This window comes from Coregonus clupeaformis, chromosome 10, assembly GCF_020615455.1.
Source record: "Coregonus clupeaformis isolate EN_2021a chromosome 10, ASM2061545v1, whole genome shotgun sequence".
Taxonomy (NCBI): domain Eukaryota; kingdom Metazoa; phylum Chordata; class Actinopteri; order Salmoniformes; family Salmonidae; genus Coregonus; species Coregonus clupeaformis.
Genome location: NC_059201.1, coordinates 1,568,524 through 1,588,973, shown reverse-complemented (window position 1 = coordinate 1,588,973; position 20,450 = coordinate 1,568,524). Strand labels below are relative to the sequence as shown.

Below are 20,450 nucleotides of genomic sequence, written 5' to 3'. Positions count from 1 at the left end.
CCCCAGTGGGGCTTGGCCTTGGTAACAGGAGATAACGGTGAGATGTCCCCAGTGGGGCTTGGCCTTGGTGACAGGAGATAACTGTGGTACGTCCCCAGTGGGCTTGGCCTTGGTGACAGGAGATAACTGTGGTACGTCCCCAGTGGGCCTTGGTGACGGGAGATAACTGTGGTACGTCCCCAGTGGGCTTGGCCTTGGTGACAATGTAATATGGTGTCTCCTGTCTCCCATTACCCTGGAAGAGGTGGTCTTCACTGATGTATCCCTTAAACAATGTAATATGGTGTCTCCTGTCTCCCATTACCCTGGAAGAGGTGGTCTTCACTGATTCATCCCTTAAACAATGTAATATGGTGTCTCCTGTCTCCCATTACCCTGGAAGAGGTGGTCTTCACTGATTCATCCCTTAAACAATGTAATATGGTGTCTCCTGTCTCCCATTACCCTGGAAGAGGTGGTCTTCACTGATGTATCCCTTAAACAATGTAATATGGTGTCTCCTGTCTCCTATTACCCTGGAAGAGGTGGTCTTCACTGATGTATCCCTTAAACAATGTCAACTACTCTTTGGTCCTATTACTGCTCACACAATTTATATTTGGCCCAAAACTGTAAAATAATGTAACTGGGAATCAAAATGTCATGCCCGTACTCTAATATTTCACAATAACACCTTGCGATCCGGAGGGCGGCCTTTTGCATCCCCCTAATGGTCCAAATGTGGAATCCGTACCCTTATCGATATCATGGACAGTAATGGTTTAAGAACATTCCAAAATTAGAAAGACACATACACATTACCAGGCACATCGTTTTTTTCTATATTTACAACTTATGTCAGCTATGTTGGCCTATGGAGTCCCTTGGAAAACCCAACTGCAGAACCATCCAATGATGGGATTTATAAATAAATTATCTGGGCTACCAAAAGGACTGATCTCTATAATATACAGTGCATTCGGAAAGTATTCAGACCCCTTCACTTTTCCACATTTTGAGACGTTAAAGCCTTACTCTAAAATGGATTAAATTCTCTCTAATAGGGAAGACATCAAAACTATGAAATAACACATATGGAATCATGTAGTAACCAAAAAAGTGTTAAACAAATCAAAATACATTTTATATTTGAGATTCTTCAAATAGCCACCCTTTGCCTTGATGACAGCTTTGCACACTCTTGATTTGTTTAACAAATTGGTTGTACATCGTTGCTAGACAGCCATTTTCAGGTCTTGCCATAGATTTTCAAGCAGATTTAAGTCAAAACTGTAACTGTGCCACTCAGAAACATTCAATGTCTTTCCTCGTAAGCAACTCAGTGTAGATTTGGCCTTATGTTTTAGGCTATTGTCTTGCTGAAAGGTGAATTAATCTCCCAGTGTCTGGTGGAAAGCAGACCGTTTTTTTAAATCCTGAAAAACATAATGATTACAAGCATACCCATAACATGATGCAGCCACCACTATGATAAAAAATATGGAGAGTGGTACTCAGTAATGTGTTGTATTGGATTTGCCACAAACATAACACTTTGTATTGAGGACAAAAAGTTAATTGCTTTGCCGCATATTTTGCAGTATTACTTTAGTGCCTTATTATAAACAAAATAAATGTTGTATTCTGTACAGTCTTCCTTCTTTTCACTCTGTCAATTAGGTTAGTATTGTGGAGTAACTACAATGTTGTAGACCCATCCTTAGTTTTCTAAAACTAGTAAACTCTGTAACTGTTTTAAAGTCACCATTAGCCTCTTGGTGAAATCCATGAGCGGTTTCCTTCCTCTCCGGCAACTGAGTTAGGAAGGACGCCTGTATCTTTGTAGTGACTGGGTGTATTTATACACCATCCAAATTGGAATTAATAACTTCACCATGCTCAAAGGGGTATTCAATATCTGCTTTTTTATTTTTACCCATATACCAATATTTATAATTCTCCAGTAGGAGGTGCTGTCAGCCTATAGGTTTTTTTTCTGATAGTGAATATAACGTTAAAGATCTGACGTTGTTTTAAAGGTAAAAATTCAACATATTTTATAGAAAGTTTGTATATGTTTAAATTTGGTTACCATGATGACAGATACCCAGATACCCTACTATACCCAGGTAGTGTATAGTAATACAGCTGGATCCGCTAACCCTAACCCAGGTAGTGTATAGTAATACAGCTGGATCCGCTAACCCTAACCCAGGTAGTGTACAGTAATACAGCTGGATCCGCTAACCCCTAACCCAGGTAGTGTATAGTAATACAGCTGGATCCGCTAACCCTAACCCAGGTAGTGTATAGTAATACAGCTGGATCCGCTAACCCTAACCCAGGTAGTGTATAGTAATACAGCTGGATCCGCTAACCCTAACCCAGGTAGTGTATAGTAATACAGCTGGATCCGCTAACCCTAACCCAGGTAGTGTACAGTAATACAGCTGGATCTGCTAACCCTAACCCAGGTAGTGTACAGTAATACAGCTGGATCCGCTAACCCTAACCCAGGTAGTGTATAGTAATACAGCTGGATCTGCTAACCCTAACCCAGGTAGTGTACAGTAATACAGCTGGATCCGCTAACCCTAACCCAGGTAGTGTATAGTAATACAGCTGGATCCGCTAACCCTAACCCAGGTAGTGTATAGTAATACAGCTGGATCCGCTAACCCTAACCCAGGTAGTGTACAGTAATACAGCTGGATCTGCTAACCCTAACCCAGGTAGTGTACAGTAATACAGCTGGATCCGCTAACCCCTAACCCAGGTAGTGTACAGTAATACAGCTGGATCCGCTAACCCTAACCCAGGTAGTGTATAGTAATACAGCTGGATCTGCTAACCCTAACCCAGGTAGTGTATAGTAATACAGCTGGATCCGCTAACCCTAACCCAGGTAGTGTATAGTAATACAGCTGGATCCGCTAACCCCTAACCCAGGTAGTGTACAGTAATACAGCTGGATCTGCTAACCCTAACCCAGGTAGTGTACAGTAATACAGCTGGATCCGCTAACCCTAACCCAGGTAGTGTACAGTAATACAGCTGGATCCGCTAACCCTAACCCAGGTAGTGTACAGTAATACAGCTGGATCCGCTAACCCCTAACCCAGGTAGTGTATAGTAATACAGCTGGATCCGCTAACCCCTAACCCAGGTAGTGTACAGTAATACAGCTGGATCTGCTAACCCTAACCCAGGTAGTGTACAGTAATACAGCTGGATCTGCTAACCCTAACCCAGGTACTGTACAGTAATACAGCTGGATCCGCTAACCCTAACCCAGGTAGTGTATAGTAATACAGCTGGATCCGCTAACCCTAACCCAGGTAGTGTACAGTAATACAGCTGGATCTGCTAACCCTAACCCAGGTAGTGTACAGTAATACAGCTGGATCTGCTAACCCTAACCCAGGTACTGTACAGTAATACAGCTGGATCCGCTAACCCTAACCCAGGTAGTGTACAGTAATACAGCTGGATCTGCTAACCCTAACCCAGGTACTGTACAGTAATACAGCTGGATCTGCTAACCCTAACCCAGGTAGTGTACAGTAATACAGCTGGATCCGCTAACCCTAACCCAGGTAGTGTACAGTAATACAGCTGGATCTGCTAACCCTAACCCAGGTAGTGTACAGTAATACAGCTGGATCCGCTAACCCTAACCCAGGTAGTGTACAGTAATACAGCTGGATCTGCTAACCCTAACCCAGGTAGTGTATAGTAATACAGCTGGATCTGCTAACCCTAACCCAGGTAGTGTACAGTAATACAGCTGGATCCGCTAACCCTAACCCAGGTAGTGTACAGTAATACAGCTGGATCTGCTAACCCCTAACCCAGGTAGTGTACAGTAATACAGCTGGATCCGCTAACCCCTAACCCAGGTAGTGTACAGTAATACAGCTGGATCCGCTAACCCTAACCCAGGTAGTGTATAGTAATACAGCTGGATCCGCTAACCCTAACCCAGGTAGTGTACAGTAATACAGCTGGATCTGCTAACCCTAACCCAGATAGTGTACAGTAATACAGCTGGATCCGCTAACCCTAACCCAGGTAGTGTATAGTAATACAGCTGGATCCGCTAACCCTAACCCAGGTAGTGTACAGTAATACAGCTGGATCTGCTAACCCTAACCCAGGTAGTGTACAGTAATACAGCTGGATCCGCTAACCCCTAACCCAGGTAGTGTACAGTAATACAGCTGGATCTGCTAACCCTAACCCAGGTAGTGTACAGTAATACAGCTGGATCCGCTAACCCTAACCCAGGTAGTGTACAGTAATACAGCTGGATCTGCTAACCCTAACCCAGGTAGTGTATAGTAATACAGCTGGATCTGCTAACCCTAACCCAGGTAGTGTACAGTAATACAGCTGGATCCGCTAACCCTAACCCAGGTAGTGTACAGTAATACAGCTGGATCTGCTAACCCTAACCCAGGTAGTGTACAGTAATACAGCTGGATCCGCTAACCCCTAACCCAGGTAGTGTATAGTAATACAGCTGGATCCGCTAACCCCTAACCCAGGTAGTGTACAGTAATACAGCTGGATCTGCTAACCCCTAACCCAGGTAGTGTACAGTAATACAGCTGGATCCGCTAACCCTAACCCAGGTAGTGTACAGTAATACAGCTGGATCTGCTAACCCTAACCCAGGTAGTGTACAGTAATACAGCTGGATCCGCTAACCCTAACCCAGGTAGTGTACAGTAATACAGCTGGATCTGCTAACCCTAACCCAGGTAGTGTATAGTAATACAGCTGGATCTGCTAACCCTAACCCAGGTAGTGTACAGTAATACAGCTGGATCCGCTAACCCTAACCCAGGTAGTGTACAGTAATACAGCTGGATCCGCTAACCCTAACCCAGGTAGTGTACAGTAATACAGCTGGATCCGCTAACCCTAACCCAGGTAGTGTATAGTAATACAGCTGGATCCGCTAACCCTAACCCAGGTAGTGTACAGTAATACAGCTGGATCTGCTAACCCTAACCCAGGTAGTGTACAGTAATACAGCTGGATCCGCTAACCCTAACCCAGGTAGTGTACAGTAATACAGCTGGATCTGCTAACCCTAACCCAGGTAGTGTACAGTAATACAGCTGGATCCGCTAACCCTAACCCAGGTAGTGTACAGTAATACAGCTGGATCTGCTAACCCTAACCCAGGTAGTGTATAGTAATACAGCTGGATCTGCTAACCCTAACCCAGGTAGTGTACAGTAATACAGCTGGATCCGCTAACCCCTAACCCAGGTAGTGTACAGTAATACAGCTGGATCTGCTAACCCTAACCCAGGTAGTGTACAGTAATACAGCTGGATCCGCTAACCCTAACCCAGGTAGTGTACAGTAATACAGCTGGATCCGCTAACCCTAACCCAGGTAGTGTATAGTAATACAGCTGGATCCGCTAACCCTAACCCAGGTAGTGTACAGTAATACAGCTGGATCTGCTAACCCTAACCCAGGTAGTGTACAGTAATACAGCTGGATCCACTAACCCTAACCCAGGTAGTGTACAGTAATACAGCTGGATCCGCTAACCCTAACCCAGGTAGTGTACAGTAATACAGCTGGATCCGCTAACCCTAACCCAGGTAGTGTACAGTAATACAGCTGGATCCGCTAACCCCTAACCCAGGTAGTGTACAGTAATACAGCTGGATCCGCTAACCCTAACCCAGGTAGTGTACAGTAATACAGCTGGATCCGCTAACCCTAACCCAGGTAGTGTATAGTAATACAGCTGGATCCGCTAACCCTAACCCAGGTAGTGTGCAGTAATACAGCTGGATCCGCTAACCCTAACCCAGGTAGTGTACAGTAATACAGCTGGATCCGCTAACCCCTAACCCAGGTAGTGTACAGTAATACAGCTGGATCCGCTAACCCTAACCCAGGTAGTGTATAGTAATACAGCTGGATCCGCTAACCCTAACCCAGGTAGTGTACAGTAATACAGCTGGATCCGCTAACCCTTAACCCAGGTAGTGTACAGTAATACAGCTGGATCCGCTAACCCTAACCCAGGTAGTGTACAGTAATACAGCTGGATCCGCTAACCCTAACCCAGGTAGTGTATAGTAATACAGCTGGATCCGCTAACCCTAACCCAGGTAGTGTACAGTAATACAGCTGGATCCGCTAACCCTAACCCAGGTAGTGTACAGTAATACAGCTGGATCCGCTAACCCTAACCCAGGTAGTGTACAGTAATACAGCTGGATCCGCTAACCCTAACCCAGGTAGTGTACAGTAATACAGCTGGATCTGCTAACCCTAACCCAGGTAGTGTATAGTAATACAGCTGGATCCGCTAACCCTAACCCAGGTAGTGTACAGTAATACAGCTGGATCCGCTAACCCTAACCCAGGTAGTGTATAGTAATACAGCTGGATCCGCTAACCCTAACCCAGGTAGTGTATAGTAATACAGCTGGATCTGCTAACCCTAACCCAGGTAGTGTACAGTAATACAGCTGGATCCGCTAACCCTAACCCAGGTAGTGTACAGTAATACAGCTGGATCCGCTAACCCTAACCCAGGTAGTGTACAGTAATACAGCTGGATCCGCTAACCCTAACCCAGGTAGTGTACAGTAATACAGCTGGATCCGCTAACCCTAACCCAGGTAGTGTACAGTAATACAGCTGGATCCGCTAACCCTAACCCAGGTAGTGTACAGTAATACAGCTGGATCTGCTAACCCTAACCCAGGTAGTGTATAGTAATACAGCTGGATCCGCTAACCCTAACCCAGGTAGTGTATAGTAATACAGCTGGATCCGCTAACCCTAACCCAGGTAGTGTACAGTAATACAGCTGGATCCGCTAACCCCCTAACCCAGGTAGTGTACAGTAATACAGCTGGATCCGCTAACCCCTAACCCAGGTAGTGTACAGTAATACAGCTGGATCCGCTAACCCCTAACCCAGGTAGTGTACAGTAATACAGCTGGATCCGCTAACCCTAACCCAGGTAGTGTATAGTAATACAGCTGGATCCACTAACCCTAACCCAGGTAGTGTACAGTAATACAGCTGGATCCGCTAACCCTAACCCAGGTAGTGTACAGTAATACAGCTGGATCCACTAACCCTAACCCAGGTAGTGTACAGTAATACAGCTGGATCCGCTAACCCTAACCCAGGTAGTGTACAGTAATACAGCTGGATCCGCTAACCCTAACCCAGGTAGTGTACAGTAATACAGCTGGATCCGCTAACCCTAACCCAGGTAGTGTACAGTAATACAGCTGGATCCGCTAACCCTAACCCAGGTATCTGAGGCTAGGGCCTAGACCTTGGACAGTGGGATAACGGTGGGACAGAACACAGGTGGTTACCTGCTGCCACCCTGATGTTGTCCAAACACCTACCAGACAGGAAGGTTTTCCAGAAATCCTGTGTGCTGGATTCCCTCCTAGCTTATTCTCTCTTGATTCCAGGAATCCTCCAACCGGGATTTCGGGAAAACTGTGGCATTTTGGGGAAAGTTAGATAGGTCAGGTGGGGTGTTCTCAGTCCTCCAGAGTCCAGAGGGTATAAAACAGGGACAGGAATATTCCATAAGGACAGACTGACACTAACAGACTGCAAACATGCTGAGGTTCGTCCTGTTGAGCGCTCTCGCAGCCCTGGGTAAGAAATTACCATCTCTATACAAACTCTCTCTCTCCTTGAGACTCTCTCTCTACCTCTCTCTCTCTCTCGTGCTTTGACACACTCAGAGACGCAAAGTATTTATTCACCCCCTGATTGAGACTAGATTTAGATTTTATTAGGATCCGACGGCAATGGCGACAGCTATTCTTCCTGGGGTCCGACACATACAGAAAACGACATTACAAACAAAAATACTTTACAATTGACATACATTTAAAAACATTAACATAGACGTTACAGACTTACGTGCATAAATAAATGACTACATACAGTATTGATATGTCTTAACTAGGTTAACTAGGTCAAATAGGGGAGAGACCAGTGGACCGTAAGGTATGAACGGGGGTTGGAAAAGCTAGCTTCCTACAATTCCACACATGTTATTGGGCAAAGACAAAAAATGTGCAGTTTTATAGCTAATCTCATGCTAAACTGCCTTCAGAAAGTATTCACACCCCTTGACTTTTTCCAGTGCTGTCTGAGAATCTGGTGCCCCAGCCCAGATACCTAGAAGACGGAGCTGAAGAGAGGGTTGTGGGTGGCGAGGTCGCCCAGCCCAACTCATGGCCCTGGCAGGTAAAACATTATCCTTCTCATGGTCTCTCGTAGCCTGGTGGAACCAGCCTGATTGCTGCGATCACCATTCTGTGCAGTAAAACAGGCTGGTTCCACCAGTGAAGTCTCCTGTGACAGCCTAGCTGATTTGGATCTGGGTGTCAACATTAGCCTGCCGCTCCCAGAACGTTCTGTGCTTCAGCCAGTTCCTCTGTACTAGAGGAGTTGGCCATGGGACCTGGGATCCAGCAAGGATCAGCTGCACCTGATAGTTTCATACGATGAAGAAACTAACTTTTCGGTACATATTTTTTGTTCTAATACTCTCCTCCCTTCTTTAACATCCTCCTCTCACCCCCCTCTCTCCCCCCCCCCTCTCTCTCACCCCCCCTCTCTCTCTCTCTCTCTCTCGCTCTCTCTCTCAGATCTCTCTCCAGTATTTGTCTGGCAGCTCCTACTACCACACATGCGGAGGTACTCTGATCAGGAGGGGATGGGTCATGACTGCTGCTCACTGTGTGGACAGGTAGGACAAAGGAAGACATAAGATTTTATAGCGAAACTCTGAAACCTCTTGACAAGGTAGCATGGCGTTAGGTTAAAGCTGAGAGCCGCGAAAGGTAACACAGCGCCACTGTCAACGGAGGAGATGAGCTTCCAGCGTTGTGATAAACAAAAATCATAGTACATACTCTGCAGTTCTATCACGCGTGCAATGATGTCAAAGAAAAAAACCCAGTGTTAACTGTTTAGAGTAGGCCTAACGTACGTGGCAGTTTCACCGCGACAGATTCCAACTTTAAGATCGCTATAATATGGATGTATGTTGTATAACTTCCTAACTGACTTCCTAAGTGACCAATGTATTATTGCGTGTGTCTCCAGCCAGAGGACTTGGCGTGTGGTTCTGGGAGACCACCACCTGAACAGCAACGAGGGTAAGGAACAGATCAAGACCGTCAGCCAGGTCTACATCCACAACGGGTGGAACTCCAACAACGTCGCTGGAGGGTACGGACCGTTTAGTTTATAAATTGATCGTTTTTTTCTCCAACAGTTTTTAAAAATATTTATTTTACATTTACATTGACTGATAAGAATTTGAGTATAATATAATATCATAAATGTTTACTATAACCAATATGTAATTACTGTGACATATACGTCTCCACAAGTGACATACGGTATAACTAATATGCCAGCCAAGGTGACTACATTTAACTACAGGGGTCAAGTGTCACACTTTAAAAATATATATTCTAGCGAGACCATGTTGCGGCTATATCAGATCATTTTTTTCTTTTTAAGTGATGCTGTGTATGTTTATAAAAACAGTGACCCAAGGAGCTATATTTAGGCAGATCCTCTTAGCATTTAGTAGATATTCCACAATAATATGTTAGGGTTGCTATATGATACAACTATTAATAAATATGTTACATATTGGGTTGCCATAAGTACAGAATAGAAAGGTTGGGAGAAAGTGCAGAAACACTGTGAGAAAGATTTATAACCTGAAGTGAAAACGACTCCTCGGACGTACCCTTTTGTTCCTCCGGTATGATACTGTGCTCTTCTATTTCTTAGATATGACATCGCCCTGCTGCGTCTGTCCACCGAGGCTTCCCTGAACTCTGCTGTCCAGCTGGCTGCTCTTCCTCCATCTGGCCAGATCCTGCCCAACAACAACCCTTGCTACATATCCGGATGGGGACGCACCCAGAGTTAGTAGCAACCTATTATCTCAATGTAACCTCAAACGCATTAAAAACATTTCATTGTCCTCGCATACAGTACAGGCCCAGAGACTGCCCATAACTCATCACAACCCTGAATATGACACTAACCGAGCTGGCAAATGAGGGTCTTTTGGGATTTATACTTAAGCAATAAGGCCCAAGGGGGTGTGGTATATGGCCAATTTACCACGGCTAAGGGCTGTTCTTAAGCATGACGCAACGCTGAGTGCCTGGATACAGCCCTTAGCCGTGGTATATTGGCCATATACCACAAACCCCCCGAGGTGCATTATTGCTATTATAAACTGGTTACCAAAGTAATTAGAGCAGTAAAAATATATGTTTTGTCATACCCGTGGTATACCACGGCTTTCAGCCAATCAGCATTCAGGGCTCGAACCACCTAGTTTATAATTGTTCTTAAGCATGTAAGTGACATATAACTAAGCAGGTTAGGTTTTTCTTCATGAATCTTTTTCTGGAGGCGGCTCTGCAGAGTGGTCAGTAGCTGGCAGTCACAAAGTCATAAAATCTGATTTTAAACCTAACCTTTACCCTAACCACACTTCTAACCTTAATGCCTAACCCTCGTTGTATCGCGTGTGTTGTTGTTCTACCTTGTTTTTTTCTAGTATTACATTGTTATTGATTATTGCATTGTTGGGTTTTGAGTTTGCAAGAAAGGCATTTCACTGTACTTGTGCATGTGACATTAAAACTTGAAACTAACCCTAACCTTAAATTAAGATCAAAAAGCCAATTTTTGTTTTCATGAATCTTTACAATATAGCACATTTTTACTCTGCAGCTGGCCTATCTAAGGGGAAACCGCTCAGTTTTGATAACAGGACAAGACTCATGACAATAAACATCATCCTGCTATAACTAATGTCAACCGAGATGACATATGGTTAAATTTAATTATTTTGACATATTCTAAATGAAACCATATTGAATTATCATATCCTGTTCCTCTGAAATGCATCCCCTGTTCTTCACTATCAGCTGAAGTGATATATAACTACAATAGATAAATGTCACAATTTTTTTTTACATATTCTAATAAAGCGTCCCCTGTCTGCCCTATAGCCGGCGGTTCTCTGTCCAACAGCCTGAAGCAGGCTTGGCTGCCCAGCGTTGACCACCAGACCTGCTCCAGCTCTGGCTGGTGGGGATCTACTGTCAATACCTCCATGGTGTGTGCCGGAGGCGGAGCCAACTCTGGTTGCCAGGTAAGACCAGTGTAATTGAGGGGGAGGTGGAAGGGGGGGGTGTAGACCGATCGGTTTGGGATTTGAACCCATGACCCTGCATCTGTCCTTCTAAAACCTTAAACACTACACCAAGAGGTTTGAAGATGATTTGTCTTGGTGGGGTTATACTGCTGTAACATATGTACGGATGCATTTTATTGACTATATATTCATTTATCATTTGAATTATATCTTAGCTTAGCTACATGTTTAGAAAATAAAAATAACCATTTATATTTTGTAAGCGACAGACACTTTATGTTATACATAAATTCATAAAGTAATAAATGTTTAAGAATCAAAAATGTGTAACTCAGCCCTGGTGAAGCTCTCCCTCTCCATCGTTCTAGGGAGACTCTGGCGGCCCCCTGAACTGCCAGGTCAACGGTCAGTACTCCGTCCACGGAGTGACCAGCTTCGTGTCCTCTTCTGGATGCAACGCCAACCGCAAGCCCACCGTCTTCACCCGTGTGTCTGCTTACATCAGCTGGATGAACGGGGTACGTACTGTATAGCTAGGGGACAGGAGGAGAACATTTACTTCATTTCTCTCCAAGCTTGTCTATGGCATTGTTATGCACATTTTAATTAGTCGAATTGGTGTCCGTCTCAGCAACAATACTGACTGTATTTTGGGCAAATGTCTGAATCATGGTCTAATTAATTGTCTTTCCTTTCCTCTGCAGATCATGGGTTGAAAGGGAACATGGTCATCGAGCAGAAAGACAGAACCCAAGGCACTGATCCGGAATCACCACCAACCCAGCTCAACTTAATTCACATTTTGCTGCAAAAGTTCAATAAACTTTATCGACTTTGGAGTAAACCTTTCATCATGTTTACTTTTTACTGTTCATGTCAAATCCACCCTGTCATTAATTACTTCACTGAATTGTGTGCGTTATGAGTGTAATTTCAGCGGGGTATTTTGTGACTACGCTTTATTTGAGAATGAGATGTCTTTAGAAGTGGAGAAATAATTAAAGTTTGTTAACTGGATGTAAGAACATCAAAGAATCTAGAAAATAATGGTGCTCTTTTAATTTTATGTGCTATAAATTAATCCTCATTATGAACATCCTTGCAAATGCAGGGGCAACATAAACTGACTGAAATAAGGTATTGGTGTGTATTCGAGGCATTGCTTACTACTACAGTACGTCCAACCTGCCTCACCTGGGTTGCTGTCTGAAAATGAGTTACTGACTGAACCGGTTGAACCCGTTGTACTTTTACTGTACGAGTCAAGTTCAGAAAAAAGTAACTTACTCTCATGCACAATTGCTAAGCAACGCCCCTTGAGGATGAACATTAATGTGCTCCCATTCAGATAATAATTCAGTGAGCAGGCCGACTGCTCAGCCTAAGAAATCATTAATAAACTTGCATCAACAAAACACACCTCAATATTGTATCCTGCCTACGAAGAAGTAGCTTTTATAACCACAATAAATCCAAAATGGCTGACGGTTTCTCACTCATAACACACATACTGTAGGCATATTTAGTTCAAATGGGAGCTGAGCCCACACCATTGATGGTAAGTAACAGCACTGCCCAACTCAGCTATCTGGACGACTGAATGAGGACTCCAGTACACTCGATACACATGATTGACATACGGTGAAAACATAGCCTAACCTATAATAAAGAACGAGAGAGGACATTGTATATTGTGAATAAACAGAAGTCACAGCTTTGGTCTGTTTTAGACTCCATCTGTATCCACAGTAACTAATCGCATGGGAATTACCCTCTCCTTGTAATTAATGCATTTTAACAGAAAGGGGCTTTTTATCCACTGTCTTGCTTATATGTCCTAACATTGAGGGTAAGTTTCCCAGACACACATGAATTAAGTCCTGGACTAAAATGGATTTACAATAGAGATTCTCAATACAATAAAGATCCAGTACTAGAATTAATCTGGGTCCGGGAAGCCCTGAGAGTTTACATGGTAAAAATATATTTTTAAACAAAACACTTCCCACCTGGAATCTAAACAACCTGAGGATAGACATGGTTAAATCATTATTATAATAATAATACATGCCAATACATGCCATAACTATGGTACGTCCCCAGTGTGTTTGGCCTTGGTGACAGGAGATAACTGTGAGATGTCCCCAGTGGGTTTGGCCTTGGTGACAGGAGATAACTGTGGTACGTCCCCAGTGGGTTTGGCCTTGGTGACAATGTAATATGGTGTCTCCCATTACCCCGGAAGAGGTGGTCTTCACTGATTCATCCCTTAAACAATGTAATATGGTGTCTCCTGTCTCCCATTACCCTGGAAGAGGTGGTCTTCACGGATTCATCCCTTAAACAATGTAATATGGTGTCTCCTGTCTCCCATTACCCTGGAAGAGGTGGTCTTCACTGATTCATCCCTTAAACAATGTAATATGGTGTCTCCTGTCTCCCATTACCCTGGAAGAGGTGGTCTTCACTGATTCATCCCTTAAACAATGTAATATGGTGTCTCCTGTCTCCCATTACCCTGGAAGAGGTGGTCTTCACTGATGTATCCCTTAAACAATGTAATATGGTGTCTCCTGTCTCCCATTACCCTGGAAGAGGTGGTCTTCACTGATTCATCCCTTAAACAATGTAATATGGTGTCTCCTGTCTCCCATTACCCTGGAAGAGGTGGTCTTCACTGATTTATCCCTTAAACAATGTAATATGGTGTCTCCTGTCTCCCATTACCCTGGAAGAGGTGGTCTTCACTGATTCATCCCTTAAACAATGTAATATGGTGTCTCCTGTCTCCCATTACCCTGGAAGAGGTGGTCTTCACTGATGTATCCCTTAAACAATGTAATATGGTGTCTCCTGTCTCCCATTACCATGGAAGAGGTGGTCTTCACTGATTCATCCCTTAAACAATGTAATATGGTGTCTCCTGTCTCCTATTACCCTGGAAGAGGTGGTCTTCACTGATGTATCCCTTAAACAATGTAATATGGTGTCTCCTGTCTCCCATTACCCTGGAAGAGGTGGTCTTCACTGATTCATCCCTTAAACAATGTCAACTACTCTTTGGTCCTATTACTGCTCACACAATTTATATTTGGCCCAAAACTGTAAAACAATGTACCTGGGAATCAAAATGTCATGCCCGTACTCTAATATTTCACAATAACACCTTGCGATCCGGAGGGCGGCCTTTTGCATCCCCCTAATGGTCCAAATGTGAAATCCGTACCCTTATCGATATCATGGACAGTAATGGTTTAAGAACATTCCAAAATTAGAAAGACACATACACATTACCAGGCACATCGTTTTTTTCTATATTTACAACTTATGTCAGCTATGCTGGCCTATGGAGTCCCTTGGAAAACCCAACTACAGAACCACCCAATGATGGGATTTATAAATAAATTATCTGGGCTACCAAAAGGACTGATCTCTATAATATACAGTGCATTCGGAAAGTATTCAGACCCCTTCACTTTTCCACATTTGGAGACGTCACAGCCTTATTCTAAAATGGATTAAATTCTCTCTAATAGTGAAGACATCAAAACTATGAAATAACACATATGGAATCATGTAGTAACCAAAAAAGTGTTAAACAAATCAAAATACATGTTATATTTGAGATTCTTCAAATAGCCACCCTTTGCCTTGATGACAGCTTTGCACACTCTTGATTTGTTTAACAAATTGGTTGTACATCGTTGCTAGACAGCCATTTTCAGGTCTTGCCATAGATTTTCAAAGCAGATTTAAGTCAAAACTGTAACTGTGCCACTCAGAAACATTCAATGTCTTTCCTCGTAAGCAACTCAGTGTAGATTTGGCCTTATGTTTTAGGTTATTGTCTTGCTGAAAGGTGAATTAATCTCCCAGTGTCTGGTGGAAAGCAGACCGTTTTTTTAAATCCTGAAAAACATAATGATTACAAGCATACCCATAACATGATGCAGCCACCACTATGATAAAAAATATGGAGAGTGGTACATCAGTAATGTGTTGTATTGGATTTGCCACAAACATAACACTTTGTATTGAGGACAAAAAGTTAATTGCTTTGCCGCATATTTTGCAGTATTACTTTAGTGCCTTATTATAAACAAGATAAATGTTGTATTCTGTACAGGCTTCCTTCTTTTCACTCTGTCAATTAGGTTAGTATTGTGGAGTAACTACAATGTTGTTGACCCATCCTTAGTTTTCTAAAACTAGTAAACTCTGTAACTGTTTTAAAGTCACCATTAGCCTCTTGGTGAAATCCATGAGCGGTTTCCTTCCTCTCCGGCAACTGAGTTAGGAAGGACGCCTGTATCTTTGTAGTGACTGGGTGTATTTATACACCATCCAAATTGGAATTAATAACTTCACCATGCTCAAAGGGGTATTCAATATCTGCTTTTTTATTTTTACCCATATACCAATATTTATAATTCTCCAGTAGGAGGTGCTGCCAGCCTATAACATCCATCTGTTGTGATGGTCCAAAAACTTAAGTCAAGCCTGATTTACATCGGAATAACGTTAGTCTATGCAGGTCTGTGAGATAAGAGGTTGTTATATGTGTCCCTTTATATTTCAGGTATGACATTGCCCTGCTGCGTTTGTCCTGAACTCTGCCATCCAGCTGGCTGCTCTTCCCTGAACTCTGCTATCCAGCTACCTGCTTTTCCCTCAACTATAACGTCCAGCTACCTGTTCTTCCCTGAACTCTAACGTCCAGCTACCTGCTCTTCCCTCAACTCTAACGTCCAGCTACCTGCTCTTTCCTGAACTCTGCTGTCCAGCTAGCTGCTCTTCCTCCCTCTGGTCAGATCCTGTCCCACAACAACCTCTGCTACATCACTGGATAGGTCGCAGAGCTAGTATAGCAAATAGCAAATGTAACAGTTACTGAACTGGTAAAACAGGGACTTTTTGCAGAGACGTAATGTCCATTGAAACTGAGGGTAACCAATTGGTAGTTAAGCTTCCACAAAAACGGAATACCTATGCTACTGACTGTTTGATTTTACCATCAGTACTTGGTCTGAGTTATCAGATACATGAGATCCTATGGATTTTGGCCTTCAAATGTTTTTTGGGTGTCTGGCACTTACAATCCATGTTAATCATGTCCTTCCTAGCCGGCGGTAGCCTGTCCTCTGAACTGAAGATGGCCTACCCGCCCGTGCTGGAGCAGCACAGGACCTGCTCCAGCCGTAGCTGTTGGGGAGGCTCTGTCGAGACCGCCATGGTCTGTGCTGTAGGAGGATCTCTCTCTGGGCGCCAGGGTGAAACACAGTCCCCAAACACAGGTCTGTTGTGAAAAGAGTCCTTGAGTTTCAACGGGGGAGAGACAACAGATAACAATCATACCATTAATAGTATGTCACAGCTATTAAGTCAGCTTCAGGGAAAATATTACAATTCATCTATAATTTATGAAGTAAATTCACTTGCAGGTGCAAGTTGGTTCATTTCATCTAATCTCAGGCCCATGCCCTCTGGTGGAGGCTGAAGGGTAGTACTCAAAGTCTGAATGAAAACAGCATAGTGACGAGTTCTCGCCCCAGTGTCAAGTTTCAAGTTTTAATGTCACACGCACAAGTACAGTTAAATGCCTTTCTTGCAAACTCAAAACCCAACAATGCAATAATCAATAACAATTTATTACTAGAAAAAAATACACAAGAAATAAGAATAAGAAATATGAAATACACAATAAAGTAAGTAAGGATACTAAATTATATACAGGAAAGTCAGTTCCAATACCATATTTACATGTTCAGGGACACTGGAGTGATGGAGGTAGATATGTATAGGGGTAAGGTGACTATATACAGGGTCGGTTCAATACCATATTTACATGTGCAGGGACACTGGAGTGATGGAGGTAGATATGTATAGGGGTCAGGTGACTATATACAGGGTCGGTTCAATACCATATTTACATGTTCAGGGACACTGGAGTGATGGAGGTAGATATGTATAGGGGTAAGGGAGCTAGGCAACAGGATATAAGATAAACAGAGTAGCAGCAGCTTGCATGTGAGTGGGTGTGTCTAGAGTCAGTATAAGTGTATTATGTGTGAGTGAGAAAATGATGGAGTGAGTGTTTGTGTGTGTGTTGAAGTGACAGTCTGTGTGAGTGTATAAGGGCCCTGTGAGGGTGCATAGACAGTGCACATGCTGAAAGTATCACCCCCTGCTAGAGTTTATCGGTATTTTGACTATAAGTAGAATCATCGCAGTGAATGTAGTACTCACCTGTGTCCTCCCGCTCTCTCTCTCTGTCTCTCTCTCTTGTTTTTCTCTCTGTTTCCTGTAGGGAGACTCTGGTGGCCCCCTGAACTGCCAGGTGAGTGGGAAGTACTACGTCCATGGTGTGACCAGCTTCGTGTCCACCCAGGGCTGCAACGCCCAGGGAAAGCCCACCGTCTTCACCCACCTGTGTGCCCACATCAGCTGAATGGATGGGGTACGTACCATAGATATCCATATGTTTATAATATATCACAGTATATGATATGTACTGTAGATCAGCTAGGAACCACAGCTCCCATGGCCACTGTCTTCCATATCTGCCTCCATAACATGCTGCTAAGTGGCAATATTATATAAATGAGTAGAGTACCGTAGAACTCACAAATATGCAGTATGATTCTTAAACTTAAAACACAATGCTCAATAAGTCACAATCCACCGACTGGCACTTATAAATTATTATACAGTTAGCTGTACTGTTCCTAATCAATACTCTTTTCCTCCTAGAGATCATGGGTTGAGGTTAAGAACTGTCATAGACAGCAGGGACCTCGATTTCTGGCTCTCTCATGTTTGTTCCAATACAACAACACAAGACTTGAAAATGTGCCAATGAGACCAAGACAGCGGTGAACAGAGCTGGCCACTGGCCTGGTCACGTCTCCTCAGACCGCAACATTTCCACTTCTTTCATCTGCTGAATGTCCTATACTGAATGAAAAATAGACGTCTGTATCAAGAGCCATCGTCTGAGAGCAATGATCTATTGAAAACCAATTTTATTGTCAACAAGTATTTTTCCCTACATAGGAAAATCCCCTTATATATAATTCCATAACATTACCCATGGGGGTGAAAACATGACAATGTTTAATAGATAATCCCTTTCATAATGCAGACATTTAAATAAGCATGACATAAAAATCCCACCGGTGAATTCAGGTGATGAAGAACAGGTTAAGAGACAATAAAAGGAAATACACTTTCTTATTTATGTTTGAGCAATAAAGTACTTAGACAAAGTCTAATTCAATGTTTGCAGATGTGCTCGATTTCATCACGTCAGAGACATGCGATGCTGTACGTCACAGTTTCAACATTACACATTTGTTGACAAACTACATTAAATTGGCCCATGTATTACATCCATGGACCTACAGTAGATCTTTAATAAAGTACATAAGGTATAAAGCTAAATAAAGTAAGGCACATACATTTTGACTTTTAGAAATAATTAACTAAATTTAACTCAACCCAGCTACGTCCCAATGTCCATTCTAGCAGTTATATGTTAGTGTGTTATATGTTAGTGTGGATTTTGGAACAGAGCCCCGGGTACTCAATGAAGCCAAAGACATGACTGAAACAACAGTCACCATGATATCTGAACCCCTTCAGTATTACTGAAACAACAGTCACCATGATATCTGAACCCCTTCAGTATTACTGAAACAACAGACACCATGATATCAGAACCCCTTCATCATGACTGAAACAACAGTCACCATGATATCTGAACCCCTTCATTATTACTGAAACCGTCACCATGATATCTGAACCCCTTCAGTATTACTGAAACAACAGTCACCATGACATCTGAACCCCTTCATCATGACTAAAACAACAGTCACCATGATATCTGAACCCCTTCATTATTACTGAAACCGTCACCATGATATCTGAACCCCTTCAGTATTATTGAAACAATAGTCACCATGACATCTGAACCCCTTCATCATGACTAAAACAACAGTCACCATGATATCTGAACCCCTTCATCATGACGGGGTCTTAGAAGTGTCTGTCTGCTGCGCCCTTGTAGCACAACCTCAGCTAATGTATCAACAACGTGCTAATCTTCACCAATAAACCGCAAAGCCAAAGGCATTCTCTGATGCAGCATACACATAAACACCTACTGCACAGAGGAGAACGACAAAGCTGTTTTTTTAGCAGGCCAGCTGTGTGTTGTGAAAGTGCTGTATATGAATTTGCAAAAGGCCCTTGCTAAGAAAACACTACCAAGGCAACTCGCCTGTTCATATGAGCCTGGTCCCAGATCTGTTTTGTGCTATCATGTCAACTCCTTGTCATGCCAAACTTGACAGACTGGTACCTAGCAGTGTTCATTTTGCCAGCGATTTTAGATTTCGTTTTAGTCTTTTGACTAAAATAGCTTTTAGTCATTTACGTCATTTAGCAGACGCTCTTATCCAGAGCGACTTACAAATTGGTGCATTCATCTTATAGCCAGTGGGATAACCACTTTACAATATGTTTTTGGTCTTAGTCACATTTTAGCCATTTCATCCTTCTTAGTTTTTAAGTAAACTAAAACTGGACAATTTTAGTGTAGTTTTAGTCACAGTCATAGTTTAGTCAACGCATTTTCCCATTAAATAACTAATATTTAGGCTTCCTCTAACTTCGACCATGTGCATATTCAGCCTTGTCCAACTAGGCCTACCAGTATAGAGTGTATACCCTCCTATAACTTAGCTGGCAAAATTGCAATTGTGGAAGCCATGATTAATCATCCTAGCCTACAAAGCCTTGGATACAGGTTAACCAATTTACAGCTCTGATTTTCTCCTCATCATAACCGTCAGAGGGGGGTAAATACCAGTGGTTTCGTTGAGAAGGGGAGGATGTGAGCTTTCCAACAAGGCCCGAATTATTACTGTACTCCTAATATTCACTAAGTAGCATTAGTATTTCCAATGGGGAGGAAGTAACTGCAACTCGTATTTGCGGACCGTGAGAACGGCAACACTAATGAATATCAGCAAAAATGGCAACATATAACTTTGGATGTGATCAAATATGAACATTATTGTTTCTTAACAGAATAGAGGTTAGTTCCAATTTAGAAGTTCCCTGCCTGCGCATCAGTTCAAAAGAGAGACAATTGAAGCAACCGCCTGGGAGCTGTGTGTGTGTAGGAAAGATATGTAGTCTTTCAGCCAATAAAAGGATTGCATTAAATATTCTGTATATAAGCCCAGC

At 42.9% G+C, this 20,450-nt stretch overlaps 1 protein-coding gene and 1 pseudogene across 1 annotated transcript; both read left to right on the top strand.

Annotated features, from left to right (window-relative positions):
- Positions 1-7,540: 7,540 nt before the first annotated feature.
- LOC121575775 (elastase-1-like) lies at positions 7,541-12,016 on the top strand. The gene is made up of 8 exons (XM_041889069.1): positions 7,541-7,648; positions 8,145-8,248; positions 8,653-8,753; positions 9,113-9,238; positions 9,815-9,951; positions 11,056-11,198; positions 11,570-11,719; positions 11,906-12,016. The coding sequence occupies exons 1-8, from the start codon at positions 7,609-7,611 to the stop codon at positions 11,915-11,917; spliced, it is 813 nt and encodes a 270-aa protein (XP_041745003.1). The 5' UTR covers positions 7,541-7,608; the 3' UTR covers positions 11,918-12,016.
- Positions 12,017-12,828: 812 nt separating this feature from the next.
- LOC121575743 lies at positions 12,829-18,804 on the top strand (annotated as a pseudogene).
- Positions 18,805-20,450: the final 1,646 nt, after the last annotated feature.

What these genes read in the sequence shown, in the direction of transcription:
- LOC121575775 (XM_041889069.1), top strand. Translation starts at nt 7,609, where the DNA reads ATGCTGAGGTTCGTCCTGTTGAGCGCTCTCGCAGCCCTGG. An exon ending in CCAACTCATGGCCCTGGCAG is followed by an intron (nt 8,249 to 8,652) that starts GTAAAACATTAT and finishes TCTCTCTCTCAG; the next exon opens with ATCTCTCTCCAGTATTTGTC. An exon ending in TCCAACAACGTCGCTGGAGG is followed by an intron (nt 9,239 to 9,814) that starts GTACGGACCGTT and finishes TCTATTTCTTAG; the next exon opens with ATATGACATCGCCCTGCTGC.